Source organism: Salvelinus alpinus, chromosome 10 (genome assembly GCF_045679555.1).
Source record: "Salvelinus alpinus chromosome 10, SLU_Salpinus.1, whole genome shotgun sequence".
Lineage (NCBI taxonomy): Eukaryota > Metazoa > Chordata > Actinopteri > Salmoniformes > Salmonidae > Salvelinus > Salvelinus alpinus.
This window is the reverse complement of record NC_092095.1, coordinates 60,201,988-60,214,015: the sequence shown is the minus strand read 5'-3', so window position 1 is coordinate 60,214,015 and position 12,028 is coordinate 60,201,988. Positions and strand designations below refer to the sequence as shown.

General features: G+C 45.4%; 1 protein-coding gene across 10 annotated transcripts in view; it reads left to right on the top strand.

Annotated features, from left to right (window-relative positions):
- spega (striated muscle enriched protein kinase a) overlaps window positions 1–12,028 on the top strand; it is a 59,024-nt gene that overhangs the window by 30,869 nt on the left and 16,127 nt on the right. For 9 of the 10 annotated variants that reach the window (XM_071330107.1, XM_071330108.1, XM_071330106.1 and 6 more), the window contains 17 exons: window positions 2,795–2,979; window positions 3,089–3,177; window positions 3,275–3,450; window positions 3,639–3,825; window positions 4,541–4,614; window positions 4,861–5,019; window positions 5,172–5,361; window positions 5,527–5,762; window positions 6,091–6,249; window positions 6,337–6,441; window positions 6,556–6,762; window positions 7,024–7,320; window positions 7,454–7,566; window positions 7,742–7,910; window positions 8,632–8,731; window positions 9,176–9,376; window positions 11,385–11,442. In XM_071330107.1, coding sequence (XP_071186208.1) covers window positions 2,795–2,979; window positions 3,089–3,177; window positions 3,275–3,450; window positions 3,639–3,825; window positions 4,541–4,614; window positions 4,861–5,019; window positions 5,172–5,361; window positions 5,527–5,762; window positions 6,091–6,249; window positions 6,337–6,441; window positions 6,556–6,762; window positions 7,024–7,320; window positions 7,454–7,566; window positions 7,742–7,910; window positions 8,632–8,731; window positions 9,176–9,376; window positions 11,385–11,442 — 2,705 coding nt within the window. The remainder of the gene's footprint in view (window positions 1–2,794; window positions 2,980–3,088; window positions 3,178–3,274; window positions 3,451–3,638; window positions 3,826–4,540; window positions 4,615–4,860; window positions 5,020–5,171; window positions 5,362–5,526; window positions 5,763–6,090; window positions 6,250–6,336; window positions 6,442–6,555; window positions 6,763–7,023; window positions 7,321–7,453; window positions 7,567–7,741; window positions 7,911–8,631; window positions 8,732–9,175; window positions 9,377–11,384; window positions 11,443–12,028) is intronic. The other variant, XM_071330109.1, reaches the window with a different exon arrangement.

The following is a 12,028-nucleotide window of genomic DNA, read 5'->3' as shown; positions in this document are numbered from 1 at the left end:
AAACACCACAACTCCCCATCCTAATCCCCTGCCAGCTCTGCTCTGACATTTTGTCTTCATAACTACAAAGGGGCATCCCATTCCAAGCCCAAGCCCCATTCACAGATAGTTGCCATGGCAACTCATAATTTGTGAAAGGCGTTTTGGTCCCCTGGTGGATTTCAAAACAAAGATTTGCCTGCCAGTCACTAAAGGTCCCCGGGTTTCAGTCAGTTAGGCGGATGTTCAAAACTGGGGATTAGTCTTTGTCAACAGAATGAGTATTCCTCTTGGACATAAAACTTTAGTTTGTGTATTATTAGCTGAGCTGTCTGTTGGTTCGGTCAATAGTCAATAGTTTGAATTGTGGTTATATAAAAAGATAAATCACACCACAGCTCTCAATGCAGACAAACAGTACCACTCCTGCATCAAATCAAAACACAACCACAGTCCTTTCCAGTCACTTGAGTAATGGCTGCAATAATATAAGTATTACCTCAAACAGAAACACACAGATCTCTGTGACAATCCAATATACATACAATATGCTCATAAATGTCTCTCGCTCTCTTAGAGCCACTTATTCCATATCTTTTGAGGAAGCCAAACTATTTAAACTTCCTTTGAATGTGCCCCAAGCTCTTTATCCAGGCCTGTAATGTCTCTGCACAGTGTTATCCTGCAGAAGGAACGCTACTGCTGTAGTTTTCTGGCGCCAGCTCAGCGTCCAGGCCTGCTTGGCCATATTAGGCCAGTGGAGGCTACCACTAGGTATTTATAGCAGCCTCTTGTTCTCAATGGCGGTCTGTTGTATGTCCCAGTGTGAGATTAATGTTACGGTCACAGACCCTTTCTTTATCTGTGATGATTCCACCCTGAGATGCTAGAGTCAGGGGGATTGCCAAACTCATGCACAACGAGATTATGAGTCATGTTGCTATGGTTCTGTGGGGTGGGTGAGGATTTTGGCGTATCAAGTTGGGATTTATACGGTAGTGTATTAGAGGAGATTCAGGGTATTAAACGTCTCAATTTAACCCACGTACATCAAATGCTTAGTTTTTGCAACTTGAATATATACCCACAGTATGAGATGCTTTCCAAAAGTCTTTGGTGTTTATGAATCACATAAATACTGCAATATTGCAGTCTGACTTGATTTTATAATAATTATTATTTTGTTGTATCAAAGCCTTTAGGCTACAGGGAATGTGGGTCGATGTAATATTGCTGGAGGACAGAGAGAAGGAAGAAGAGAATTTGGAGCTGAAGAAGAAGGAGGAAAGTGAGGGAGAGAGGGAGAGGAGGATGAGATTGAATTGGTAGATTATTAGAGCAGGCTAGGAAGGCTTGCTTCATGCAGCATTTGTGTAGACGTTGGCAGCATTACAGGAAGAAAGCTGGTGCTGGTTGTCTGTGCACACGCTCGACTCAGACATGTAACTTCTTAGGTGAGTCCTCGATCTCCACATCGGACACTTCTTCGTCATAGTTAGAAGAAATTGGAACATTTTAACATCAACGGGTTTTCACTTTCATTTCTGGTTCTACGACCTCTAAACATCTAGAATGCCTGTATGTCCTTTGTTCTTTCTGCAGACGTCCTTGTTTAGCTTTAGTCTCTGTGATGTTGATCACTTTATCTCTTCATGTGTATGGCCAAGCAATCGAAGCAAGCCGTTTCTATATATACTAAGCTACCCTGTTCTTTTTCCTAACAGGAGAGAAACCTTTCATATTTTATCTATAGCTTCTGTCGATTGTTCTCGTTCGATTGTCAGAACATTGTCTGTTTATCTTGCCAGTGAAATTGAATTCTGGAGCCCATGGTTTTGTAAAGAGGTGGCTGCTACAATACTATGGTTCCTCTGTGGAGCTGAATTAACTGTGACTTGTGGAGAGGCTGGTGGTCCTCCTGTGGCGCTGGGCTAGTCTCGCAGAATGATTGGGTCAGGGATTCAGGGATTAATCCATTATCTGTCCAGCACTGGTCACTTCAAAGGGTCCCTCAGCAATGTGTGTGTATGTGTGTGTGTGTGTGTGTGTGTGTGTGTGTGTGTGTGTGTGTGTGTGTGTGTGTGTGTGTGTGTGTGTGTGTGTGTGTGTGTGTGTGTGTGTGTGTGTGTGTGTGTGTGTGTGTGTGTGTGTGTGTGTGTGTGTGTGTGTGTATGTGTCCATCACTCATCTCTTCAAACACTCTTGTCACCATGGTGATACAAGTAGAGCAACACACAAGCAGAACAGGAGACAGTGGAGCACTCATACGCTGCTTGTTGGGAAGGAATATTCTAGCAATTCAGTTAATGCTTATTGCTACATTCTCTGAGCTTTATGCCTCACAAACACTATCAAGTTACAATGTGTCCATTTTGTTAACTACGTTGCCATATCGGGCTGGTCCATAAACGTCTTTGTGGAATTATTGTGAGTAATGTTTGATCTATATTACAAAATTCATTTTTATTACCCTGCCTCGCTCTGTGTTGCATAGACAGGACGATGCGCTTGTTCTGTTCATTTTGATACTGTAAAGGATCGTGCTCACACGGGGCACCATTTTGTAGGGACCAGTGGAGGCTGGTGGGAGGAGCTATAGGAGAATGGGCACATTGTATTGGCTGGAATGGAATTCATGCAGATGAGTCAAACGTGGTTTCCATATGTTTGATGTGTTTGATACGTTCCATTACAACCATTACAATGAGCCCGTCCTCTGATAGCTCCTCCCACCGGCCTCCTCTGGTGGGGACATCCTTAAAATACATTCAAATGATACAGTATATGGTAAACAAGTATTATTTTGTTTCTCCAGAGCTGACCCAGGTGCATGGTGGGAAGCCGAGCAGCTTGCCCCTGGTGGAGGTCACGAGTCCCCTCCAATCAGACGAGGAGTACCTGAGCCCCCTGGAGGAGGTCATGGAGATTGGAGAACCACCCTCACGAGGGGTGGGGCCACAGTCTAAATACGCCTTCTTCAAAGATCCTCCCTCCTTTCAGGTAAAGAAGATTCAGGAGGCATCTCAATAGTCTAAGGGGGATTTCTCCCCTCGCCACTGAGTATTCAATGTACCGGCTTTTAGACAGTCTTAGTCTTTTGGTTTGATAGGCAGCACTGAATGACCACGGGGTGACAGAGGGACAGGAGGTTACCATGTCTGTCAAAGTCAGAGGACAGCCTAAACCTATGGTGTACTGGTAAGAATACAGTATTCCGTGTGTTTCAGTAGTTTGTCATGTCTTTCTCTCGTTTGCTTTTGCAAGAGCTCAGAATGTACCTGTTTTTATCACCTAGGTTGAGGGACAAAGTGACCCTAAAAACCAATGGTAGATTCATTGTGCGTGAGACAGAGGACGGCACCAGTGAAATGATCATCACTTCAGCACAGAGATCTGATGCAGGACTCTACACCTGCAAGATCATCAACGAATACGGAACCAAGCAGAGCGAATGCAAACTAGAGGTCAAAGGTAAAGATCACTCCAAAATCCACAAGACCAGCGTCAGTGACTGACCATTAGGGTTGGTGCCAGCTGCATTTTGAAAAAGCACAAAATCAAATCAAAGTGTATTGTTATCGCAGGTGCAGCAAAATGCTTGTGTTTCTAGCTGCAACAGTAACAGATCTGTGTTGGTCTCTCCTCTGTCTTTTCCCCAGCCTCCCCGGCACAGGAAGCCCTGGCCATCATCAGAGAGGTGCGAGACGTGGCGGTGAAGGCCGGAGAGTCAGCCATGTTTGTGTGTCACATGACCGGGCCTCTGGATGTGGAAGTAGACTGGCTGTCCAATGGGAAACTGGTTCAGCCGGCACTGCTCAACTGCAAGATGACCTTTAACGGGAAGAGGTGGGTAGGACTGGTTGATAAGCTGCATCAGGTTTGTTACAACTGGGGTTGGAGTGAAACCCCACAGGGGGGTAGCTCTCCAGGAACAGGGTTGGAGTGAAACCCTACAGGAGGGTGGCTCTCCAGGAACAGGGTTGGAGTGAAACGCTACAGGAGGGTAGCTCTCCAGGAACAGGGTTGGAGTGAAACCCTACAGGAGGGTAGCTCTCCAGGAACAGGGTTGGAGTGAAACCCTACAGGAGGGTAGCTCTCCAGGAACAGGGTTGGAGTGAAACCCTACAGGAGGGTAACTCTCCAGGAACAGGGTTAGAGTGAAACCCTACAGGAGGGTAGCTCTCCAGGAACATGGTTGCAGTGCCCTGGCCTAGACACTATGAAAGGGAAAGGTGCCTCAATGCTTTTAAGTGAATTCCTTCCCTTTGTCTTGATTGAATGGGTGAGAGCGATAGAGGGTGTGCCTCAAATCTTTGAAGTGATTTCCTTTCCATGCCCCTTTCTCCTTCATCCACTCTGATCTGAGTAGACTGGATGGTTTGTCAGGGGCCTTCAAAATTCCATTTCTGATACAACAACATTTCATCCATAAGCAAACTGTGAATGGACATTCACTTTTTCTAATGAAGGAAACTCTCCACACAAGTGGATATGAGGCAGTGTTAGCTCATGGAGTGTGTAATAAGGTCCAGGCAGCTGACAGAGGGGATTTCTATTACAGGTGCCAGCTGCTGTTAAACTCAGTACATGAAGACGACAGTGGAACCTACACCTGCAAGCTGAGCACTGCCAAAGGTAAATGACAACTCCAGAAAAAAACTTCCTTGCCAAATAATGGGTTTATACGGCAGTAATGAATTGCTGCTGTTGTAAGTAATGTAATGATACAGCCACACTATTTGACAAGAACCAAAAATGATGATCACACAATTTCAACCAATGAGTTAAATAATTTTTAAAATAATTAGTAAATCACTTATTGTCTATAAACTACTTATAAACCATTAATGCAATTGCTGGTGATTTTCCTTCCTGTTCCAGAGGAGTTGACCTCCAGTGCCCACCTAAAGGTCACTCCCTCCAGGGAGCCCCTGTTCACCCGCAAGCTGGACATCCTGGAGGTCATAGAGGGTCGCACCGCCCGTTTTGACTGCAAGGTCAGCGGGTCCCCACCTCCCATCGTTACCTGGAACCATTTCGGTAAGTATCTCTCTTAGAATGTACTGTATTTCCTATTGGTACAGAATGGACAGCAAATTGGTAATGTAGGCTAGCATGGCTCGTAATGTCTCTTTGTTACCCCATTGGTTGACTCTTTATGAATCTACCATATTGTGTTTATCTCCATCCAGAGAACCCGGTGGAGGAGAGTGAGAATGTGCATCTCCTGCAGGAAGGAGGCCGTTACTCATTGGTCATCACCCACGTCAGCAGCGACACGGAGGGCTTCTACACAGCCGTCGCTAAGAACGCACGCGGAAAGGCTGAGTGCACAGCCGAACTCTACATGCAGGAACCGCGGCCCGCTATCTCTTCTCACATGTATGGGGGAAACCATAGACGTGGGGTGATCCCACTAGTCTGAAGTGGCTTCTTCTCCTCATCTCAGTGATCTAAAAACAAATAATAGGCGTGTTTCATTGTCTTCTCTTCTGTATTTCCCTTTCCTTCTGTCTCTCATTCTATTTGCTTCCTTCTTCTCTCCAGGGCAAAGCTGGAGAAGATGCCTTCCATCGCTGAGGAGCCGGAGGTTCTGGAGAGCGAGGTGGAGCAGGAGCAGAGGACCATGCCTGACTTCGTCAAGCCCCTGGCTGACCTGGAGATGATCGAGGGGAAGGAGGCGGTGCTAAAGTGTAAGGTGGCGGGCCTGCCCTACCCCACCATCGCCTGGTACCACAACGGCAAGAAGATACACAGCACAGACGACAGGAAGATGACCCAGCGTAAGGAAGCAATCTCTCTCTATTTCTCTCTCTCTCTCTCTCGTTCGCTCTCACTCTTATTCTTTCTATCCCTCCTCTACTTGCGTCATCTCTCTCTCTCCCTCCTCTACATTAGTCATCTCTCTCTCTCTCTCTCCCTCATCTACATTAGTCATCTCTCTCTCCCTCATCTACCTGCGTCATCTCTCTCTCTCGCCCTCCTCTACATTAGTTATCTCTCTCTCTCTCCCTCATCTACCTGCGTCATTCTCTCTCTCCCTCCTCTACCTGCGTCATTCTCTCTCTCCCTCCTCTACCTGCGTCATCTCTCTCTCTCTTCCTCCTCCAGACAGGGATGTCCACAGTCTGGTCATCCGCTGTGTGTGTCACGGCCACGGGGGCGTCTACAAGAGTGTCATCTCCAACAAAGTGGGGAAGGCAGCCTGCTACGCACACCTCTACATCACAGGTATGGATGGGGACCATCCACCAGCAATCACAGCAACAGGTGGTCCAACCAAAAAAGCCACGAGAATCATTGTGCCAACTGATTACAGTATGGGTGTGTTGGTACATTTGTATTTTCCTTTGGTAGATATTGTTCCTGATCCCCCCGATGGTCCTCCAGTGGTAGAGTCCATAACAGGGAAGACCATAACACTCAGCTGGAAGAAACCAAAGAGGCTTGACTCTTCCATAGGTATGCCTCAATATAACTGAGAGTCACAGGGACCTGGATTCAAGTCCCTTTCAGGCTACTCTACCCTCCAAATTCGCTACACTACTACAGTAACCCTCATGGTTGTACTTCCAGATGGCAGTTCTTTGATGTATGCAGTGCAACAGCAGCCTTTGGGTTCCATCCAGTGGAGCATCATAGCCTCCAACCTGAGAGAGACCAACTACACAGTCACCGGTCTCTCCAAGGGAGTCCGCTACGCCTTCAGGGTCCTAGCGGCCACCGCCAAGCTCCTCAGCAAACCCTCCCCCTCCACTGACCTGGTGCAGCTCATGGATAGAGGTGCTTATATAAGCTCCAAGTCTCTACAGTTATGTTGGAGGGTCAAAGGTTAAATGGATTTATGTAAACACTTACATAGTGCAAAAGCAATGTCACCAAACACATTGCAGCAGGTGTACAAAAATATTATAATTACATGGTCCTTCGAGCCGATATGTAGCCGGATATATAGGATCTACTATTGTGAGAGTATGATCGTCTGTCAACACATCAGAGACGATGGTTTGATCCCCTGATCATTTGACCTTTGATCCCTATCAGGTCCCTATCTGAGGAAAGCTCCCATCATCCTGGACAAGCCTGACGTTGTGTACGTGGTGGAGAGCCAGTCCGTGAGCATCACCCTCACCCTTAACCACATTAATGCTGTGGTCACCTGGAAGAGGAGGGGAGTGATTTTGCTCAACAAGCCAGGGATGTTTGAGATGAGCATGCCAGACGACGACCAACACACCCTAAAGATCCAGAGGGTGAAGAGCACTGACACCGGTCAGCTGGTCTGTACAGCCAACAACCAGTTTGGCAGCGACCTCTGTACCATCCTACTGGCCATGGCAGGTGAGTTTGGGGTCAAAGTTCACCGCTATGTGCAGATCTAGAATCAGCTAACAGCCCTGGTGCTTACTGTAACTATGACGAGGTAAAAAGCCAAACTGACCCCAAACTCTCTATCCTCCTTTTCTCCCAACAGTGCGTCCTAAATTTGAGTCCATCATGGAGGACTTGGAAATACATGTAGGAGAGACTTCTCGCTTTGCTGTGGTTGTCGAGGGACAACCCGATCCTGATATTCTGTGGTACAAGGTATGATAAGAGTCAATGGATGGATATCATATCATTAACCACATAAACTTATTCTGCAGTGATTAAGCAGGTTGTTGGATGATTAACTCCTTTGTGGTTCCAGGAAACCCAACCTACCGCTCCATGATAGTTGATCAAGTGGAATTGATTGTGGTTATCTGTTCTGTGGTTCCAGGATGACACTCTGCTGTCGGAGAGCAGTCACTTCACCTTTGTGTACGATGATATGGAGTGTTCCCTGGTGGTGCTGAACGCCCGGCCTGAGGACTCAGGGGTGTACACCTGCACCGCCAAGAACCTGGCTGGGCAAGTCTCCTGCAAGGCTGAACTCACTGTCCACAAAGGTCAGGACCATAGTCTATATAGTCTGAAATGTATAAGGATATATACAGATATTGGAATAAGTCTGGAAAACATCTACAAGAATGATACTTTGTGCTTACATAACTGATTAATTATTGTTGATTAACACACCCTTACGGTAAAGTATTAAAGACACACTCTTGTTGAAAAGTGCTTTTTCTGCACACTGAATATTGTTAACACAGATGTCACAGTCCCAAGGCTTTTCCTATTATTTGTTGTTGCCAGAAATGGCAGTTTTAGCTGGATTGCATCTGTTTGTCCTTGTAATATCTCAGCCAAAGCTTGTTGTAATCGAGAGTTAAATAACCAAATATGCTCCATATGGGTTGGACCACAAGGTGTCTGAGACTATTAAACCATCTGTCAGCCCACAAACGCACGCACACACGCACGCACGCACGCACGCACGCACGCACGCACGCACGCACGCACGCACGCACGCAGACAGACAGACAGACAGACAGACAGACAGACAGACAGACAGACAGACAGACAGACAGACAGACAGACAGACAGACAGACAGACAGACAGACAGACAGACAGACAGACAGACAGACAGACAGACAGACAGACAGACAGACAGACAGACAGACAGACAGACAGACAGAGACAGAGACAGAGACAGAGACAGAGACAGAGACAGAGACAGACACAAACCCACATTAACCTTGCCCCCTGTACCAACCCTCTGCCTGCAGTCAGGAAGGAGGTGGTGGAGCCCATGGAGGATGAGGGGTCCATTTTGAGGAAGATGCGGAGGCTGACTGATTACTACGATGTACACAAGGAGATAGGACGGTGAGTCATGGACCAGGCAATCACCAACAACATCCGCTGAGCCAGGCTATCTCTTCTGTATTTAAAGGCTCTGCGAGTGGTAGCTACTATCTGTATTAAATTGCACTGTGAACGGTGGCCACAAAGGTCAGTAGGGGGAATTCCACCACACCAAACAACAACCTGACTGCATAATGATAGCAGACAGAAATAGAGGAGAGGTGAGTCACCCGTCAATAGAGGAACACATCACAAAGGCTATTTGTTTTTGTTTTTCTCTGGTAGAGCTTGGCTTGACTCACCAGAAGTTGAACAATAACAAGGTGTCACGCACGGTTTAATACTCATGTCCCTTTTCTTTCTCAACTAGGACTTTTGGTTTCTCAGAACTCAACCCCATTGAAAGATTTGGTCATTCTCCTAGAGTTATTGCAATGATATCATCATTGTGCAACTGTTTTCCAGTGGGGCGTTCTCCTATGTGAAGAGGGTGTCTGAGAAGAAGGGGAAGGTGGAGTATGCGGCCAAGTTCGTGTCTGCGAGGGCCAAGAGGAAGGCCTTGGCCCTGAGAGAGATGAACCTTCTGTCAGAGCTGAACCACGAGAAAATGCTCTACTTCCATGACGCCTTTGAGAAGAAGAACATGGTTGTCATCATCACTGAGCTGTATCCTTTCACTGATTCTTTGATTCATTTCAGTTGTCAGAAAATCCATAACATGATGAACTAACCGGTTCTGCGCATGCGTCCGCGTGCGCCATCGTGCGCCATCATGCGCATGTTGATTTTGTCTATTCCAACCAGACGCTTTCACGACACGCAGGTTAAAATACCAACTGTGAACCAACTATATTCATTTGGAGAGATGTCAAAACACATTAAACATTCATGGACATTTAGCTAATTTGTTGCTAGCTAATTTGTCCTGGGTGATAAACCAAAGACAGTACAGTATTCAGATAGGCTAAAACTGCTTTTCCAATAGAAATCCCTGATCACACTTGTAGGCGATGTCGTAGTGACGTTGGCTAGCAAAGCTCATGCATAGAAACAGGTCATTGGGTCTCGCGCCGAACTGCGAATGTGCAGGCCGTTAAATCAAAGGCATTCCTTCGATATAAAGTTGTTTTTGTCAGTTTGTCACTTTGACAAGATTGGAAAAATAGCATGTTCAACTCCTTAAGACATTGGCTCCAATCTAGGTTGTGCCTTTAGATTTTGAGAATAATTAAACACCAAACCCCGGTCTAGTCTGTTTGGTCTGTTTCACAAGTGTTCCCGTAAGTCTTGCCATGTAGCGCCTCTGGGTTTAGAAAACATTGGTTAATTTTACCTGAAATGCTTATGGTCCTTTTTGTCTGGATCTTTGTAGAATTCTGACCCATTTTGAGTCACTCAAAATCGTGTGTTCTCTACTCCGACAATTAATCCACAGATAAAGAGGAAACCTAGTTAGTTTTTACTTCGTTTTCTTTGATTCATCTCTCCTCGTTCATTCTTCTTCTTCTTCTGTGGATTTTATATGGCGGTTGGCATTACCACCACTAACTTGACTGGAGTGTGGACCCCGTTCATCTTTCAATCACCCATGTGGGTATATGCTTGTAAAAACCAATGAGTAGTATGGAGAGGCGGGACTTGCAGCTCGTCACGCATCTAAAATAAAACTATTTTAGTGCCTGGATACACAGACGTGGGCGGTCTGGTCAGCATGTAAGAAGCCATATTACAAGAGATGAACATTTTGAATGTAACATATCCTCTGAGACAGTATTGTATTGGTTGCAACAAGGTTCTTTCCCTGTTAATCTAACATATCTCATCTATGTATGTTGCATCAAAAACTAAAGCCATCAATGTACTCAATTTAGCCCAGATTTCAACCAAAAACCAACATCGTGGTTCCTAGAATTGTTTGTTTTCAAATTATATTCATTTTTGTTTACAGCTAGATCCAATATGGATCAAAATATGGCATTGATTCAACGTATTTGAATAAAAACCTCTCCATGAACACACCAGAGCCAAGAGCCTTCTTCCCACCTTAGCCTTCTTCCCACCTTCTTCCCACTGTGTGGATGAGAGAGAACTGCTGCATAACATTCATCTCAATGTCCTTTCTGCTCCCCTGGAGGCATGACTGAACCGAAGCGCTACTTTCTCCTGACTCATCACAGATTGGTTTCATTACCAGGAGACGCCATGTGTGGGAGTTTGGTTCATTTATTATAAAAAATGTCATTTGCCTCCCACTTGGACTATAGTGATAAGGTTATCACCATAGACTTATATAGACATTGCATCATTGTATCTGTCTCATGATGGCGCCTGTGAGAGCATGTGCAACGCCATTGAGGCCATCTCCATTTTGAAGTAGTCCACCTTCTACTACTTCTACGATTTGGTGAACAAACTGAAAGGGTGCATAGTGCCGCCTGTACTGTGTTGTTTGCTCACGAGTATAATTCATTGGCTGATCCCTTCTGATGACACAAATATAATCATGTGATCCTTCCTTAACCCATAGGAAGTCCCACCCAGTTGATTACTTCAAAATGGTGAGTCCTCAATGGCGCTGCCCATGCTAAAATGGGATTTTGGGCACTAGAGTCCTCTATCTATCTCTATGGTTATTACACACTATACCTCTATTCTCCTTAACTGCTGTGTGAAGATGCCATGAGGAACTTCTGGACCGACTGACCAAGAAGACTACTGTCATGGAGTCCGAGGTTTGCCTTGGCCTGTTGGCCTTATGTTTGAGTGTGCTTTGGATTGCATGGAAAAATCAGCCAAGAACGACTCAATTATCTTTATCTAAAAGATAGCGAAATTCAGTTAAATCTTTTTTTAAAGTTTTTTTTTTAATATGTTGAGCGTACAAGAATGTAGAAAACAGAAAGTAGAATGTATATTATAGAATATATCATGTAGAATGTAGAATATAGAATGTAGACTGTGGATTATAGAATATAGAATATATACTGAACAAAAATATGAACGCAATATGTGACAATTTCAACAATTTTACTGAGTTACAGTTCATATAAGGAAATCAGTCAATCAAAAATAAATAAATTAGGCCCTAATCTATGGATTTCATAGGCCCACTCACTTGGGAGCCAGGCCCACCCACTGGGGAGCCAGGCTCAGTCAAACAGATATAGTTTTCCCCCCACTAAATGGCTTTATTACAGACAGAAATACTCCTCAGTTTCATCAGCTGTCCGGGTGGCTGGTCTCAGACAATCCCGCAGGTGAAGAAGCAGATGTGGAGGTCCTGGGCTAGCGTGGTTACACTTAGTCTGCGGTTGTGAG